An 18183-nucleotide genomic window follows, 5' to 3' on the forward strand; every position below is an offset into this window, starting at 1 on the left:
TGTGGTATTTTTCTTTCATTGCCTGGCTTATTTCACTTAACATAATGCTCTCCAGTTCCATCCATGCTGCAGCAAATGGTAAGAATTCCTTCTTTTTACAGCAGCCTAGTATTCCACTGTGTAGATGTACCATGGTTTTCTAATCCACTCATCTGCTGATGGGCACTTAGGCTGTTTCCAAATCTTAGCTATGGTGAATTGTGCTGCTATGAACATAGGGGTGCATATATCCTTTCTGATTCGTGTTTCTAGTTTCTTGGGATATATTCCTAGAAGTGGGATTACTGGGTCAAATGGGAGCTCCATTTTTAGATTTTTGAGGAAACTCCATACTGTTCTCCACAGTGGCTGCACCAGTCTGCATTCCCACCAGCAGTGCACGAGGGTTCCTTTTTCTCCGCATCCTCGCCAGCATTTGTCGTTTGTTAATTTGTTGTTGACAGCCATTCTGACAGGTGTGCATTCTCGGATAATTAGTGACTTTTGATTTGCATCTCTCAGAATATTAGTGACTTTGAGCATGTTTTCATATGTCTCTTGGCCTTCCTTATGTCTTCTTTGGAAAAGTATCTATTAAGGTCTGCTGTCCATTTTTGATTCGGTTGTTTATCTCCTTTTGTTAAGTTGTATGAGTTCCCTGTAAATGTTGGAGATTAAACCCTTATCATTGATATCATTGGCAAATATGTTCTCCCATGCAGTGGGCTTTCTTGTTGTTCTGTTGATGGTTTCATTTGCTGTGCAAAAGCTTTTTATTTTGATGTAGTCCCATTTGTTTATTTTCTCTTTAGCTTCCATTGCCCTAGGAGTGGTATTGGTGAAGAAATTGCTTTGGCATATCTGAGATTTCTCTGCCTGTGGATTCCTCTAGTATTTTTATGGTTTCCCGTCTTATGTTTGTCCTGTATCCATTTTGAGTTTATTTTTGTGTATGGTGTAAGTTGGTGGTCTAGTTTCATTTTTTTGCATGTATCTGTCCAATTTTCCCAACACCATTTATTGAAGAGACTGTCTTGACTCCATTGTATGTTCATGCCTCCTTTGTCAAATATTAATTGAGCATAGTGGTTTGGGTGGATATCTGGATTCTCTATTCTATTCCATTGATCTATATGTCTGTTCTTGTGCCAGTACCAGGCAGTTTTGAGAACAGTGGCTTTGTAGTATAGCTTGAAATCTGGTATTGAGATCCCACGAATATGGCATGTTCTTCCATCTGTTTACATCTTCCTCTATCTCTTTTTTCAGTGTCCTGTAGTTTTCTGTGTATAGGTCTTTTACCTCCTTAGTTAAGTTTATTCCTAGGTATCTTAATTTTTTTGGTGCAATGGCAAATGGGATTGCCTTTTTAGTCTCTCTTTCTGTAAGTTCACTATTGGTGTATAGAAATGCCATAGATTTCTTGGCATTCATTTTGTATCCTGCTACACTGCCGAATTCATTTATTAAGTCTATTAGTTTTTTGATGGAGTCTTCCAGGTTTTTTATGTACAATATCATGTCATCTGCAAATAAGGACAGCTTTACTTTTTCTTTTCCAATTTGGATGCCTTTTATTTCTTCTTCTTGTCTAACTGCAATGGCTAATACTTCCAGTACTATGTCGAACAAGAGTGGTGAGTGTGGGCATCCCTGTCTTGTTCCTGTTCTTCGGGGAAATGGTTTTAGTTTTTGCCCATTGAGTATGATGTTAGCTGTGTGTTTATCATATATGGCTTTTATTATGTTGAGGTATGATCCTTCTATTACCACCTTGTTGAGAGTTTTTATCAAGAAAGGGTGTTGGATTTTGTCAAATGCTTTTTCTGCATCAATTGATATGACTATGTGATTTTTATCTCTCAATTTGTTTATGTGATGTATCACGTTTATTGATTTGCGGATATTGTACCATCCTTGCATCCCTGGGATAAATCCTACTTGGTCGTGGTGTATGATCTTTCTGATGTAGTGCTGGATCCGCTTTGCTAGAATTTTGTTGAGGATTTTAGCATCTATGTTCATGAGGGATATTGGCCTGTAATTTTCTTTCATTGTGTTGTCTTTATCTGGTTTTGGTATTAGGGTGATGCTGACTTCATAGAAGGAGCTTGGAAGTGTTCCTTCCTCTTGAATTTTTTGGAATAGTCTGAGGAGGATAGGTTTTAGTTCTTCTTTGAATGTTTGGTAAAACTCCCCTGTGAAGCCGTCTGGGCCTGGGCTTTTGTTTGCTGGAAGCTCTTTGATGACTGCTTCAATTTCTTCCATAGTTATTGGCCTATTGAGATGTTTAGATTCTTCCTGATTGAGTTTTGGAAGGTTATATTTTTCTAGGAATATGTCCATTTCCTCCAGGTTGTCCAGTTTGTTGGAATAGAGTTGTTCATAGTATTTTTTAACAATCCTTTGTATTTCAGTGGGGTCTGTTGTTATTTCACCTCTTTCATTTCTGATTTTGTTTATTTGAGTCCTCTCTCTTTGCTTCTTGGTGAGCCTGGCTAGAGGTTCATCAATCCTATTATTCTTTCAAAGAACCAGCTCTTAGTTTTGTTGATCTTTTGTATTTTTTTTTTTTTGTCTCAATGTTGTTTATCTGCACTCTGATCTTTATTTCCTTCCTTCTGCTTACACTGGGCTTTTTTTGTTGCTCTCTTTCTAACTCTTTGAGTTGTAGGGTTAGGTAATTTATTACCATTGTTTCTTGTTTTTTGCAGTAGACTTGTAGAGCTATGAACTTCCCTCTCAAGACTGCTTTTGCTGTGTCCCATAGATTTTGGATTGTTGTGTTTTCATTGTCATTTGTTGCCATGATGTTTTTTATTTCTTCCTTGATCTCTCTGGTAACCCAGTCATTGTTTATTAGCATGCTGTTTAGTCTCCATGTGTTTGTTTTTTTTGGATGGTTTTTAATATAGTTGATTTCCAGTTTTATACCACTGTGATCTGAGAAGATGCTTGATATGATTTCTATCTTCTTGAATTTGAAGAGACTTTGCCTATGACCCAACATATGGTCTATCTTTGAGAATGACCCATGTGCACTTGAGAAGAATATATATTCTGTGGCTTTGGGGTGAAATGTTCTAAAGATGTCAATTAATTCCATCTGGTCTAGTGAGTCATTTAGGATTGATGTTTCTTTGTTGATTTTTTGTTTAGAGGATTTGTCCAATGGTGATAGTGGGGTATTAAAATCTCCTACTATTATTGTATTGCTGTCAATCTCTCCTTTGATATCCTCCAGGAGTTTCTTTATGTATTTTGGTGCTCCTGTATTGGGTGGGAATATGTTTACCAGCGTTATCTCTTCTTGTTGGATTGCTCCCTTTAGTATTATGAAGTGGCCTTCCTTATCTCGTTATGTCCTTCACTTTGAGATCTAATTTGTCAGATATAAGTATTGCTACCCCAGCTTTTTTTTTTCATTTCCATTTGCCTGAAAAACCTTTTTCGATCCCTTCACCCTCAGTCTGTGTGCGTCTTTTTTTCTGAGGTGGGTTCCTTGTAGACAGCAGATATATGGGTCATGTTTTCTTATCCAATCCGTTACCCTATGTCTTTTGATTGGGGAATTTAATCCATTTACATTTAAAGTTATTATTGATAGGTACTTATTTGTCGCCATTTTTATTCTTTACCCTGTATTCCTTCTTTGCTTCCTATTTCTTTGTGTTTTTTTGTTTTGTTTTGTTTTGTTTTGTTTTTTGTTGTTGTTTTTTTTTGCAGCAGACCCTGCAGCATTTCTTGCATTGCTGGTTTGGTGGTAATAAATTCCCTTATTCCTTTTTTGTCTGTGAAGCTCCTGATTTCACCTTCAATTTTGATTGATAGCCTTGCTGGGTACAGTATTCTTGGATTCAGACCCTTCCTTTGCATGACTTTGTATATTTCATTCTATTCCCTTCTGGCCTGATGAGTTTCTGTTGAGAAATCAGTCACTAGTCTGATGGGGGTTCCTTTGTAGGTAACTTTCTGTCTCTCTCTGGCCGCTTTTAAGAGTCTTACTTTGTCGTTGGTGTTTGCCAATTTAATTATAATGTGCCTTGGTATCAGTCTTTTGGGGTTCATTTTACTTGGGACTCTGTGTGCTTCTTGGATTTGTGTGGGATTTTTCTTTCGTGTATCAGGGAAGTTTTCTGTCATTATTTCTTCAAACAGGTTTTCTATTCCTTGCTCTGTTTCCTCTCCTTCTGGAACCCCCAATTATGCGGATGTTGTTTTGTTTGGTGGTGTCCCAAAGTTCCCTTAGGCTCTCCTCCTGCTTTTTAATTTTTTTTCTAGAAGCTGCTCTACTTGGGTATTTTTTCCTACCTTGTCTTCTAGCTCACTTCTGTTCCTCTGCTTCTTCTACTCTACTCTTGATGCTTTCAATTGAGTTCTTTACAGCAGCAATGTCATTTTTAATTTCTTTTTGGTTCTTCTTCATTTCCTCTTGGTTCTTACTCATATTGTCGAATTTGTCTTCCATTCTTTTCAGCCACCTTATGACCATTTCTCTGAATTCTTTCTCTGGCAGGTTGCTTGCCTCCATTTCGTTTACTTCCTTTTCTGGTGATGCCTGCTTTTCTTTCATATGCGAACTGTTTCTTTGTCTCCCTATGGTCTCTCTTCTCCGGGGGGTTTGGTTATGTAGTTCTCTCTCTCCTTTCCGTAGTGGAGTGTAGAGCTCCTCTGAATCCGCATATTTGCGCCAATTGGGGACCGGTGTTCTGGGCTTTGCAGCTGTTCGGTGGGTGCCGCAGTTGTAGATTTTCAGGCTTCTGATAATATCCACTTTCCCCTTCAATATGGCGCGGTCTCCGTGTCCGAGCCAGTCGCTCTGGGAGGGAACCCAGCAGTAGTGGGGGCTGCCCGGTCATGGGAGCCCCGTCCAGCAGTCCCCCACCGTCTCCTGGAGTATAGCTGTCCCTCGAGTCACTAACAAATACTCCCCGTGCGACCCTCAGCTGTTCTTTCTATCTGCTCCAGGACAAGGCTCGGGACACGTCTGTCTATTCCGCCACCATTTTTTTGATCCCTAGTCCACGTCGCTGCAAGGCTCCCTGAGGTGGACGAGGGTCCGGCGGCTGCGGCCGGATTGCTTGTGGCTTGGTGGCCCTGCTCCCCTGAAGCTGGATGAGCAAGCCCCTAGATTTATTTTAAATGCTCCTAAGTAGATAAGCCTCATGGAAATAGCCAACCCATCTCTAGCCAGAGCTTGGAATAATTTTTCTTCTATACTACCTGCCCCATCCTATCTCCTTCCCCCAATCCAGGTCAGCCCTGGCCTTATGAGTGGAACCCAGAAAATTAAGGTCTTCCAATCTCAGAATAAGAAATGGGTCAACATATAAGCACAGTTAGGCTGTACAACATGAAGCATGTGCTCCAATAATTTATTAAGGATTTTCTTGAATCTTCTTGATCTATCTATCTGGACAATATCATAGTCAATTGTGGCACCCTCTTCACTCCTTTCCTGCATTGTGAAGTTAAGAAGAAGATTGTTGAAGTGGGGACTGTGGGCAAACAAGTTGTTTGTTTTAACAAGGTCAGCTTGTGCTTCTGCTAGTTGTCTCTCACCCCTGGTGGCATCCATATTTAGAAATGGGGGGAGGGGAAGAGAAAATATCTGAAATGTCAGAATCTAAAAAAGGAGAAGGAAAATTCTGTTTCAACTTTATGCCATGAGTCTTGATTCTTCTCTAGTAAGTTTTCTGTGCATAGGAAGGCAGATGAAGTGGGAATTTTAGGATCTGTGGCTTGGATTCCCATGGGAGAAAAGGGGACCAAATGAAAATTTGGGGGATCAGACTAAAATGACAATGTTCTTAACTTCATGAAATAGGCCTAGGTTAGCCTCTTACCTCTACTACTCACTAGTTTTATGACCATATACTCAATATTCTTCTACCCCTAGATTACAGGACAATAGGAGGACATTTGACTCACCTTCAGACGCTTTCCAGTAGGAAACACCAACAGCATGAAGACTGACAGCATGAGAAGCCATGTTCTTAAGTGTAATGACCACCGTGTCAGAAACCTCAGCCCGAATGGTAGGACCCAGCAGACCTGCAAGAATGAGATGGACCCCAAAGGTCACTTGGAGGATGGCACTCCAGAAAACCTGTTGTTATGGAAGTTATGGTCCAAGTTGTTATGAAAGTTATGGAGAAGCTTGTCCCCGTGGTTACTGATAAAAAGTGGTAGTTAAATGAATGAATGTAGAAACTGCTATCACCAGCTCAACCTTATGATTGTTCTGAGGACACAGTTCTGCCAATTCCTTCAATGCATTCATTCATTTAACTAATAGTAGCTGCGTTCCTACTACAGTGTATTCTAGAGACTGTCCTAGGCCAGTGGTTGGCAAACTCATTAGTCAACAGAGCCAAATATCAACAGTACAACTATTGAAATTTCTTTTGAGAGCCAAATTTTTTAAACTTAAACTTCTTCTAACGCCACTTCTTCAAAATAAACTCGCCCAGGCCATGGTATTTTGTGGAAGAGCCACACTCAAGGGGATAAAGAGCCACGTGTGGCTCGCGAGCCGCAGTTTGCCGACCACTGTCCTAGGCAGCGGAGATGTAGTGAATAAGACAGATCATGGAGATCACATTTGAGAGACATTAAGCACATAAAAAATAAATAAGCCCAGCCAGTGTGGCCCAATGGTTGAGCATTGACTCATGAACCAAGAGGTCATGGTTGATTTCCAGTCAGGGTACATGCCCGGGTTGCGGCCTCAATCCCCAGTAGGGGGCATGCAGGAGGCAGCCAATCAATGATTCCTGAATAGGTGGGTTGATATCTCTCTCTAGAATTTGGGGATACTTGTCACCTATAATTTTTAGCAATAATTATAAGATAGAAAATGTTTCATCTTAACATCTTGTTGCATGCTTACTTGACATCTAAGTGAAGGTATCAAGCAAGCAGTCAGAACTGAAGATATAAACTTAAGATTATTAGCATAGAGATGATATTTTAAAGCTATAAGACTGAACAAGATCATCTAGGGATTGAAGGTAGAGAGAAAAAAAAACAAATGCAGGTCCACGACCCTTGGCACTCTAATATCTACAGTAAAAGCAGAGGAGGAGGGCCAAGCAGAAAAAATTGAAAATATTCACCCAGTCTTTTTCCCCGATAGGTGGTAGTAGATACCCAGTTTTATAGTAAACAATCAATACTGTTTTCATACCCATCCATGGTGGCCTGGGCTTGGCAGTGTTGAAAAAGTGATCCGTGAACTCTACAAAGACAGTCTTTTTGTATATGACTGAGGTGTTGAATGGAAAAGATCTTGGCACTTCAGGAGGAATCCTGTGTGAAAAAAAGGAAAAAGTTATACGATAAATCATAGCCCTAGCTGGTTTGGCTCAGTGGATAGAGCATTAGCCTGCAGACTGAAGGGTCCCAGGTTTGATTCTGGTCAAGGGCACATGCCGGGGTTGCGGGCTTGATCCCCAGTGGGGGGTGGGCAGGAGGCAGCCGATAAATGATTATCTCATCATTGATGTTTCTATCTCTCTCTCCCTTTCTCTCTGAAATCAATAAAAACATTTTTTTACAAAATGATAAATCAGCCTTAGCTGGTTTGGCTTAGTGGATAGAGCATGGGTCTGCAGACTGAAGGGTTCCAGGTTCAATTCTGGTCAAGGGCACATGCCCAGGTTGTGGGCTCAATCCCCAGTAGGGGGGGCATGCAGGAGGCAGCCAATCAATGATTCTCATCATTCCTGTTTCTCTTTTTTTTCTCTCTTTCTCCTTTCCTCCCTGAAATCAATACAAATATATTTGGGAAAAAAAGGTAACTCATATAATTGATACCCATACAGTACATCAGCTAAAAAATCATTTGCCAAAGCAACAACTACAGCATCCTTCAATTTCATCTCTAAAACAGACTATAACTTTTATCTAAGTACCTTGTATTCAAATTTTGTCAGTATGCACCTAAATTTATACTTTCCTTCATAAAGATACCAGAAATAAGGAATACAACAAAGAAAACGACCTTCCAATGTAGACTATGTATATTGAGACCTAAAGGTGCCAGGAGCTGTAATTTAGAGTCAATTCTCCATTAATACTAATTATTTCTTAAAATATATCTTTATTGCTTTCAGAGAAGAAAGGACAGGGTGTGTGAGAGAGAGAAATATCATTGATGAAAGAGAATCATTGATTGGCTGCCTCCTGCACACCCCACACTGGGGATTGAGCCTGAAACCCAAGCATGTGCCCTGATGGGGAATCGAACTGTGACCTCCTGGTTCATAGGTCGATGTTCAACCACTGAGCCATGCCAGCTGAGCAAATGCTCATTCTTGTCTCCAGTCAGATATTCCCAATTATCCATTTATTTGCGGATCAGCTACTAAATCAGAAATCTTATAATTAATTATATAAATGTTCCCAAAATGTTTCCTATGCCTAAAGGACAAAACTCTTTTAGGTGAAGGCTGGTTCCCCAAACCTTTTCCTCTCTCCCTACCTGACAAGTTAGGTTGTTGTTTCCTGAGGCCCAGTTTAAGTTGAGTAGTCAAAAGGACCAATGCGAATCCTAGTGAAGAAGGCCCCCATGAATTGGTAGAAAATACCAAGTGGCTGAGGTGATTATTTCCACACACTAGTTTTCATCTGCTAATTATTTTTGCACCCCAGGGAGTGTTTCTGCAGTTTTCTTTATGCCATAGAGACCCTCTCCTGGATTATGCTTCTAGACATCTAACTCTTATCTCTCACCATATTTTACCCACTGGTTTTGTTTCAACAATCAAGGGTCTATAGGCACAGGCATGGACATTTCAGAAATGAATATTCATGTGGAGAAAGCAAGGCTCTTGCCCTGGAAGAAACTTTTCACATGTAGATCCTGGTCTTCAAACCTTGATCAGTCAAAAAAAAAAAATTGAGCACTCACTCGCCCCACAGATGTATAGTCATTCACTTATAAACCATACTAGAGGCCCGGTGCACGAATTTGTGCATGGGTGGGGTCCCTCAGCATGGCCAGTGATCGGGGCCATAGGGGCCATCTCACTCAGTCCCGATCAGGGCCAATGGTGGCTGGCCAGCCAGGGGGAGGATGGTGGGAGGTTGGCTGGTAGCGGGAGGTTGGTTGTGGGAGTGCACTGACCACCAGGGGGCAGCTCCTGTGTTGAGCATCTGCCCTCTGGTGGTCAGTGCATGTCATAGTGACTGGTTGACTGGTCGTTCAGTCATCTGGTTGTAATGGTCACTTAGGCTTTTATATGAAGAGATACTACATGCCACTGTGCCATCATAAAACACATGCTAGAAATAAATATGAAAGAAGAGAGGTTTTTAAAGATATATAATTACACTAGAGGCCCGATGCACAAAATTTGTGCACTGGGGGGCTGTACCTCAGCCCAGCCTGCACCCTCTCCAATCTGGTACCCCTCAGGGGATGTCTGACTACTGCTTTAGGCCCGATCCCGCAGTCAGACATCCCTCTCGTAATCCGGAACTGCTGGCTCCCAACTGCTCGCCTGCCTGCCTGCCTGATTGCCCCTAACCGCTTCTGTCTGCCAGCCTGATCACCACCTAACCATTCCCCTGCCAGCCTGATTGACGCCTAACTGCTCCCCTGCCAGCCCGATCGCCCCAACTGCCCTCCCCTGCCTGCCAGGTCGCCCCCAACTGCCCTCCCCTGCTGGCCCAGTTGCCCCTAACTGCCCTTCCCTGCAGGCCCGGTCGCCCCCAACTGCCCTCCCTGCAGACCTAGTAGCCCCTAACTGCCCTCCCCTGCAGGCCTGGGCCCCCCCTGCTGCCCTCCCCTGCTGGCCTGGTCCTTCCCAACTGCCCTCCTTCTCCTGCAGGCCCGGTTGTCCACAACTGCCCTCCCCTGCCAGCCATCTTGTGGTGGCCATCTTGTGACCACATAGGGGTGGCCATCTTGTGACCACATAGGGGTGGCCATCTTGTGACCACATGGGGGCGGCCATCTTGTGCAAGGGCATGATGGTCAATTTGCATATTACCTTTGTATTATATAGGATGTGGAGTGGGTGTTGTTTCTGATGTCTTGTTGACTCTCAATGGCTTATGAAAAGCAGGAAATATGCCTGGCCGGTGTGGCTAAGTGGTTGAGCATCGACCTATGAATCAGGAGGTCAAAGTTCGATTCCCGGTCAGGGCACATGCCTGGGTTGCAGGCTCGATCCCTAGTGTGAGGACAACATACTGCAGGAAGCAGCTGATCAATGATTCTCTCTCATCATTGATGATTCTATCCTTCTCTCGCTCTCCTTTTGTCTCTGAAATCCATAAAAAATATATATGAGTGTGTAAGGAAAGTGGGAGATGTGATGGAAGGAGGACAACACAAATAAATGGTGATACACTTGGTATGGGATACCACTGAAGAAAGAACCCCAAACATTAACTAGCAAGACATATACACTCTTATTACAAATGACAACAATAAGGATAAGGTGCGGGGGAAAGGAGAGCAGCTTCCAACTGTGGATATTAGTATGCTTGGAGCAAAAGCCACACCATACCTAGGTTTACCAGGATGTGAAATCCATAACAAGGTACCTGACATTTATTGCTTATTTCTTTCTCAATCTTTTGCTGAAATAACAAAAATATCAATGTTTATTTTAGGAGCAGCCACACCAGAGAATCATTCATTCCTGTAAGAAATTTTTTTCCTTTTTCTTATAAAGGCTTTAGTAGGAATGCTGAGGTAGAGAAGGAAAATGCAATATAAAATTATGAAAGTTGCTAAACTGAAAAATCAGTGATGTACAATGAATAAATCAAAAGATACCTTGAAGGAAATGAAAATGAAAACACAACAACAACCCCAAATCTATGGGACAAGGCGAAGGCAGTCCTAAGAGAGAATTTCATAGTATTATGGGCCTATCTGAAGAAACAACAAAAAAAATCTCAAATAAACAATCTAACTTCACACTAAAAGGAACTTGAAAAAACAAAAACAAAGCTCAAAGTGAGTAGAAGGAAGGAAATAATAAAGACTGGAGCAGGGGAGAAACCAAGACGGCGGCATAGGTAAGCACATAAACTGCTGCCTCGCACAATTTCAAATCTACAACTAAAAGACAGAACGGACACCATCCAGAACCACAGGAAACCTGGCTGAGTGAAAATTCTACAACTAGAAGGAAAGAGAAAAGCTCACAGAGAATTGGAGGTATGGCAAAGGGTCTTTGTGCGCGCAGAGGGAAGGGCGGCTGAGAGCCTGGCTGACTTTCTCTGGCAGAAGGGGGAAGGAAGCCCCCGACCGCACTGAACCCCAGTTCTGACTGCACTGAAGCCCAGTCCCGGGTGAAACCCCATGGACACAGGCTCATACAGGGGGAGTCTGGACTGTCAGGTAGAGAGAAAGGCACCCGGAGACTCGGAGACTCAGGGGAGACCCGGGAGAGCCCCGGCAGGCAGGGTTCTGGAGGCGCGCGCACCAGTGTGCACAAAGGTTACGGAGGTAGCCACAGGCTTTCCCTAGTGGAAGGGAGTCAGAAGCTCCTGACTGCACTGAGCCCCAGTTCTGACTGCACTGAGCCCCAGTTCCAGGAGAGCCCCTGGGGACCCACGCTTTTGTGGGGGGAATCTGGACTCTCGGGCGGAGACTCGGGAGCCGGGGAAGGCAAAGGTCTGCAGGTGCGCGCATGCCAGTGCGCACAAAGGCTGCAGAGGTTGCCACAGGCTTTCCCTAGTGGAAGGGAGTCAGAAGCCGGGGAAGGCAGAGGTCTGCAGGCGTGCACGCGCACAAGGGCAAGGCTGACTGGAAGCCAAGACTGTCTGCTCTGCCCTGAGACTCCACCCCATCCAAGCTGAGCACAGAGGCTATTGCAATTTGGCAAGTCTAATCCTATAAGGCTGTCTCCAGCACCGAACTTCTCCCAGCATAGACACAGCTGATCCTTACAGCCAACTGGCCTGGAGGTCAATTCCTCCCAGTGATACCAACAACAATCAAGACTTAATTACAACAAGGCTATACACACAGTCCACAAAGGGGTGCACCAAGAGTGTCCACCTCAGGTTAACTGGGGAGGCCGACCCCCTGGGCCATATAGGAAACCTAGCACACAAATCTACCCTACCAACTCAGGGAAGCAGTGAAAATGCGGCGTCAAAGAAACAGATCACAAACAAAAGAAATGGAGGAAAACAAATGACTGGATATAGAATTCAAAACCACGGTTATAAGGCTTTTCAAGAATATCCTAGAAAAGGCCGATAAATATAACGAGACCCTCGAAGATATGAAAAAGGACCAACTAGAAATTAAACATACACTGACTGAAATAAGAAATATTATACAGAGACCCAACAACAGACTAAAGGAACACAAGAATCAAGTCAAAGATTTGAAATACAAAAAAGCAAAAAACACTCAACTGAAAAAGCAAAAAGAAAAAAAAATCCAAAAAGTTGAAGATAGTGTAAGAAGCCTCTGGGACAACTTCAAGCGTACCAACATCAGAATTATGGGGGTGCCAGAAGAAGAGAGAGAGCAAGATACTGAAAACCTATTTGAAGAAATAATGACTGAAAACTTCCCCCACCTGGTGAAAGAAATAGACTTACAAGTCCAGGAAGCACACAGAACCCCAAACAAAAGGAATCCAAAGAGGACCACACCAAGACACATCATAATTAAAATGCCAAGAGCAAAAGACAAAGAGAGAATCTTAAAAGCAGCAGGAGAAAAACAGTTAGTTACCTACAATGGAGTACCCATACGATTGTCAGCTGATTTCTCAACAGAAACTATGCAGGCCAGACAGGAGTGGCAAGAAATTTTCAAAGTGATGAATAGCAAGAACCTACAACCAAGATTACTCTACCCAGCAAAGCTATCATTCAGAATTGAAGGGCAGATAAAGAGCTTCACAGATAAGAAAAAGCTAAAGGAGTTCATCACCACCAAACCAGTATTATATGAAATGCTGAAAGGTATTCTTAAAGAAGAGGGAGAAGAAAAAAGTAAAGATAAAAATTATGAACAACAAATACATATCTATCAACAAGTGAACCTAAAAATCAAGTGAATTAAAAACCTGAGAAACAGAATAATCTGGTGAATATAATAGAATCAGGGGTATAGAAAGGGAGTGGACTGATAATTCTCAGGGGGAAAGGGGTATGGGGGGGTTCAGGAAGAGACTGGACAAAAATCATACACCCATGGATGAGGACAGTGGGGGGGAGGTAAGGGCAGAAGGTGGGGTGGGAACCGGGTGGAGGGGAGCTATGGGGGGAAAAAGGAGAAACAATTGTAATAATCTGAATAAAGATTTATTTTTAAAAAAAGAATAAACTGGTTCCAAAGTCCTAAAAAAAAAAAAAAAAAAAAAAAGACTGGAGCAGAAATAAATGAAATAGACTTAAAAAAAAAACAATACAAAAGGTCAATGAAACCAAGAGCTGGTTCTTTCAAAAGATAAAGTTTGATGAACCTTTAGCCAGACTCATTAAAAAAAAAAAAGGCAGAGCACTAGCTGGTTTGGCTCAGTGGATAGAGCACTGGCCTGTGGACTGAAGGGTCCCGGGTTCCATTCCAGTCAAGGGCACATGCCCAGGTTGTGGGCTAGATCCCCATTAGGGGACGTGCAGGAGGCAGCCAATCAATGATTCTGTCATCATTGATGTTTCTATCTCTCTCTCCCTCCCCCTTCTTCTCTGAAATAAATAAAAATATATTTTAAAAAAGATAGGAGTCAAACAAATAAAATCGGAAATGAAAGAGGAGAACTAACAACTGACAACAAATAAATACAAGGTATTGTAAGAAAATATTATGAACAACTATATGCCAACAAATTGGACCATCTGGACCAAATGGATAAATTCCTAGAAACATACAATTTTCCAAAACTGAATCAGGAAAAAATCAGATAATCTGAATAGACAGATTACTACTAGTAAAATCAGAGGCATAATAAAAAACTCCCAACAAACAAAAGTCCTGTACCAGATGGCTTCACATGTTTGTTTTTTTCCAAAGCATTCAAAGAAGAACTAACATCTATTCCTTGTCAATCTATTCCAAAAAATTCAAGAAGAGGGAAGGCTCCCAAGGTTATTTTATGAGGCCAGCATTATCCTAATTCCAAAATCAGATAAAGACACTACAAAGAAAGAAAATTATAGGCCAAAGTCCCTGATGAACATAGATGCTAAAATCCTCAACAAAATATTAGCAAACCAAATCTAGCAATACATTAAAAAGATCACACACCATGATCCAGTGGGATTTATTCTGGGGACACAAAGTTGATACAATATCTAGAAATCAATAAACATGCTACACCACATAAACAAAATGAAGAACAAAAAAACCCCACATGATCATATCAATAGATGCAGAAAAAACATTTGATAAAATCCAGCATTAATTTATGATAAAAAGTCTCAGCAAAATGGGAATAGAGAGAACATCACTCAACATAATAAAGGCCATATACAACAAAATCACAGCCAACATCATACTCCATGGGCAAAAACTGCAGATGTTTCCCTTAAGATCGGGAGCAAGGCATGGATGTGCGCATTCACCACTCTTACTTGACATCCTACTGGAAGTAATAGCCACAGCAATCAGCCAAGAAGACAAAATAAAAGGCATCCAAAATGGAAAAAAAGAAGTAAAACTGTCATCATTTGCAGATGACATGATACTACATATAAACAACCCTAAAGATTCTACCAAAAACTACTAGAACTAAGAAATGAATTCAGTGAAGAAGCAGGATACAAAATAAATACCTAGAAATCAGTTGCATTTTTATCCTATCTAATAAAGAGGGAATATGCTAATTGACCATCACACCCTCACAAATATGGCGGCACCCACAGCCAATAAGGAGGGAATATGCTAATTGACTGTCACGCCCTCAAAGATGGTGACGCCCACAGCCACAAGATGGTGGTGCCCAGTCCCCTCAGCCCCGCTGGGACAGCAGGCATGCGGCACGGCCGGGCCCGCTCCGCGTGCCTGCCTCTGGAGTCCCCCAGTCCCCTCAGCCCCCCAGCCACCCAGGGCCGGACAAGGTGCAGACAAGCCTCGGATGGCGGCTGCCCAGCCACACAGGGCAGGCCTGAGGTGCAGGCAAGGCTCAGATGGCGGCTGCCCAGCCGCCCAGGGCAGCCTGAGGCTCAGGTAACCAGGGCTGGCCAAGGCTTGCACTGCCGGCAGTGGCAGCAGCAGACGTGTGATGGGGCGTCACCTTCCCCTGATCGCTGGTCGCCTCCCACCCCTGAGGGCTCCTGGACTGTGGTAGGGGGCAGGCCAGGCTGAGGGACCCCCCTCCAGTGCATGAATTTTCATGCACCGGGCCTCTAGTAGTTATAGGAAAACTTGCAATGTAATCCAGCTTTCAAAATGTTTTTTGGAGGAACCTGTCTACAAAGTAGAGTAGCTATCATTTAAGTGAAGATACAAGAGCAGGAGAAACCTAGATAGTGATTCTAATCTTGCAAAAAGGTAATAGAGGTGAATCTATAATAATAAAAGCATAATATGCTAATTAGATTAGACTGCTGAATGACCTTCTGGACATCCTTCCAGACGTCATTCTGGACAACCTTCCAGATGAAGCAGGGGCTATAAGGGCCAAGGCAAGCCGCTGCGGCTGCGAGGGCCAACTCCTTTCCACAAATTTTGTGCACCGGGCCTATAATGAACTGTCAAAAAGAGTAGATGTGAGGCCATAATACCTTTTTTTGTGAGGCACACAGTTACCCTCCACCCACCCAAACCAGGAAACACTGGTGAAGGTGGTAAAATGCATCCAGGTTCACATCAGGGTGATACCTGAGTAGGTCCCCAAGTTTGTGCTCCTAGAGTTTTGATGAGGGGTATGGCCCAGAGACGCATGTTTGAACTATTCTAGTGAACAATAAAAATCCATCAAATTGCAGACACAGCAGACCCTGCAATGTGAGTTTCCAGGAGTCACACCCAACTATAACTGCACGGAATGTTCGAAAAGAGAGGGATGGACAGACAGCTGCTCACAGAAGGAGGCTCTGTGAGCCCCAGACATGTCGATGTGGAAACCAAGGCAGAAAGAATTAGCTGAGGAAACCAGGGAGACTGCCTCTTAAGAAAACAGAAAGGGTTGGGTGAGCCTTAGAATGGTGAGCCTACGCCTAACAGTGAGCACTCACTCACATAAAGTCAACTGTTGGAAGCACGAGGAGAAACTGACCAGCATACAGTCACAGAGGAAGACCTTCACACCCTTGGAGGGACTTAGGCTGAAAAGGCTTCTTGAACTTGCACATTGGTGTTTTTTTAAAATATATTTTTATTGATTTCAGAGAGGAAGGGAGAAGGAGAGACAGAAACATCAATGATGAGAGAGAATCATTGATTGGCTGCCTCCTACATGCCCGCCCCCCCACTGGAGATGGAGCTGTGACCTCCTGGTTCATAGGTAGGCTCAGCCACTGAGCCATGACAGCCGGGCCTGAGCATTGTTTTGAGTTGATCTCTCTCAAAGGGACCAAATGATTCGGGCAAAGGTGAGGCTGAGTTCATTCTCACCTCTCTAGGCACGCTCCCCTCCCACAGAGCCCTGCATTTCACTCCATTCCAGGGTTTTCTGGGCATCCACCGGAGAAAGCACGTAGCAGGAGCAGCTCTGCCAACCCAAGGTCATGACAAATGACTTTCTGTACTGGCTGAGGGCCAGACGCTAGAGTACTGATAAGAAAGCTCTTCCAGTAAAAGGAGTTGATTTACTGAGGAAGGAATGAGGGCCTGCATTTTTAGAGAGCCACCAGCATGCTGCAGGAGCAGGTTATCAGAGGTTCATCTTGTCCACTCCTGGTACACTGCACCTTACTTTAAATCACACCCATGGCTATATGGGGGATCCCTGCTGACCAGTTACTAGTGGAGGAAAAAGCCTGAGCTGTATTAACAGATGGGACGTCTTGATATGCAGATGCAAGCCAAAAAATGATTGCTGTAAATCCCCCAAGGGGCCCAACTTTGGCCATTGTTGTTGATTGCCCACTTTGGGTAGAAAGAGAAATGGCCTGCCCTAGCCAGTTTGACTCAGTGGCTGGAGCGTCAGCCTGGGGACTGAAGGGTCTCGGGTTCGATTCTGGTCAAGGGCACATGCCTGGGTTGCAGGCTCGATCTCCAGTAGGGAGCATGCAGGAGGCAGCCGATCAATGATCCTCTCTCATCATTGATGTTTCTATCTCTCTCTCCCTCTCCCTTCCTCTCTAAAATCAATAAAAAATATATTAGAAAAAAAAAGAAGAAAGAGAAATGGCCCAAGGTTCAAATATATACAGACTAATGGACAACAGCAAATGGCTTGGTTGTCTGATCAGGAGCCTTGAAAGAAAGGACTGAAATATCAGGGACAAAAATGTCTCTGGGAAAGGCTTATTTAGTGAGTAGATACAAAATAGAAAGATTATTTCATATGTTAATGCCATCAGAGAGCATCTATCATGGAAGAAGCACAAAACAATAATGTGGACAAAATTACTAGCCATTAACATCAGCCATCCCAGTGCTAAGTGTTTCTGGTGGCAGGGAGAGAATTTATACATGGACACAAATGCCTGGATTCCTTCTGACTAAAGCAGATCTGGCTAGTGTAGCCCCCCAAAGTCCAACCTGTCAGCAATAGAAACCATGCTGAGTTCCCAATATGGTACTGCCTATCATGGAGACCAGCCAGCCAGTTGACTGCATTGGACTTCTTCCGTCCTAGAAGGCAGAGCACTTCATTCTGATTGAAAGAGACATGCATTCCAGGTACATGTTTAGCCTTTCCTGCCAGTACCACTCACTGAGGGCTTACAGAGGGTTTGAGTCCCTGATGTGGGATCTGATATAACATCATGTCAGACCAGGGGCCCCACTGTACAGCCAAGGATGTGCTGGAGTGCACCCATGACCATAGTCTTCATTGGCTTTATCACATGCTCCCCCATCCAGAAGGTTCTACACAGAGCAGTGGAATGACCTCTTAAAGCACAGCTAAAGATGCAGACTGCACAAGGCCCTGTGAGGATGGAGGGCCAATCTCCAAGGTGCTGTATAAGCATTCATGCAAAGATGCTTGTGTCTCCAATAAAAGGGTACCTGGGTTTAGGAACAAGAGTGGCAGCAACAAAAGCTCTATTTACCATCACTCCCCATGACCCACCTAGCGACTCTGTGTTGCCCCTCCCTGCAGCTCT

The 18183-nt window shown here is 43.3% G+C and overlaps 1 protein-coding gene across 1 annotated transcript in view; it reads right to left on the reverse strand.

The window, feature by feature from the left end:
* F8 (coagulation factor VIII) overlaps positions 1 to 18183 on the reverse strand; it is a 101933-nt gene that overhangs the window by 65229 nt on the left and 18521 nt on the right. Inside the window, exons 4-5 of the mRNA XM_080653299.1 lie at positions 7169 to 7290; positions 5911 to 6033 (exon numbers count right to left, since the gene is read on the reverse strand). Of these exons, the coding sequence (XP_080509425.1) occupies positions 5911 to 6033; positions 7169 to 7290 (245 nt within the window). The remainder of the gene's footprint in view (positions 1 to 5910; positions 6034 to 7168; positions 7291 to 18183) is intronic.

The sequence above is a fragment of the Plecotus auritus genome, assembly GCF_963455305.1.
Source record: "Plecotus auritus genome assembly, chromosome: X".
In the NCBI taxonomy this organism is placed as follows: Eukaryota; Metazoa; Chordata; class Mammalia; order Chiroptera; family Vespertilionidae; genus Plecotus; species Plecotus auritus.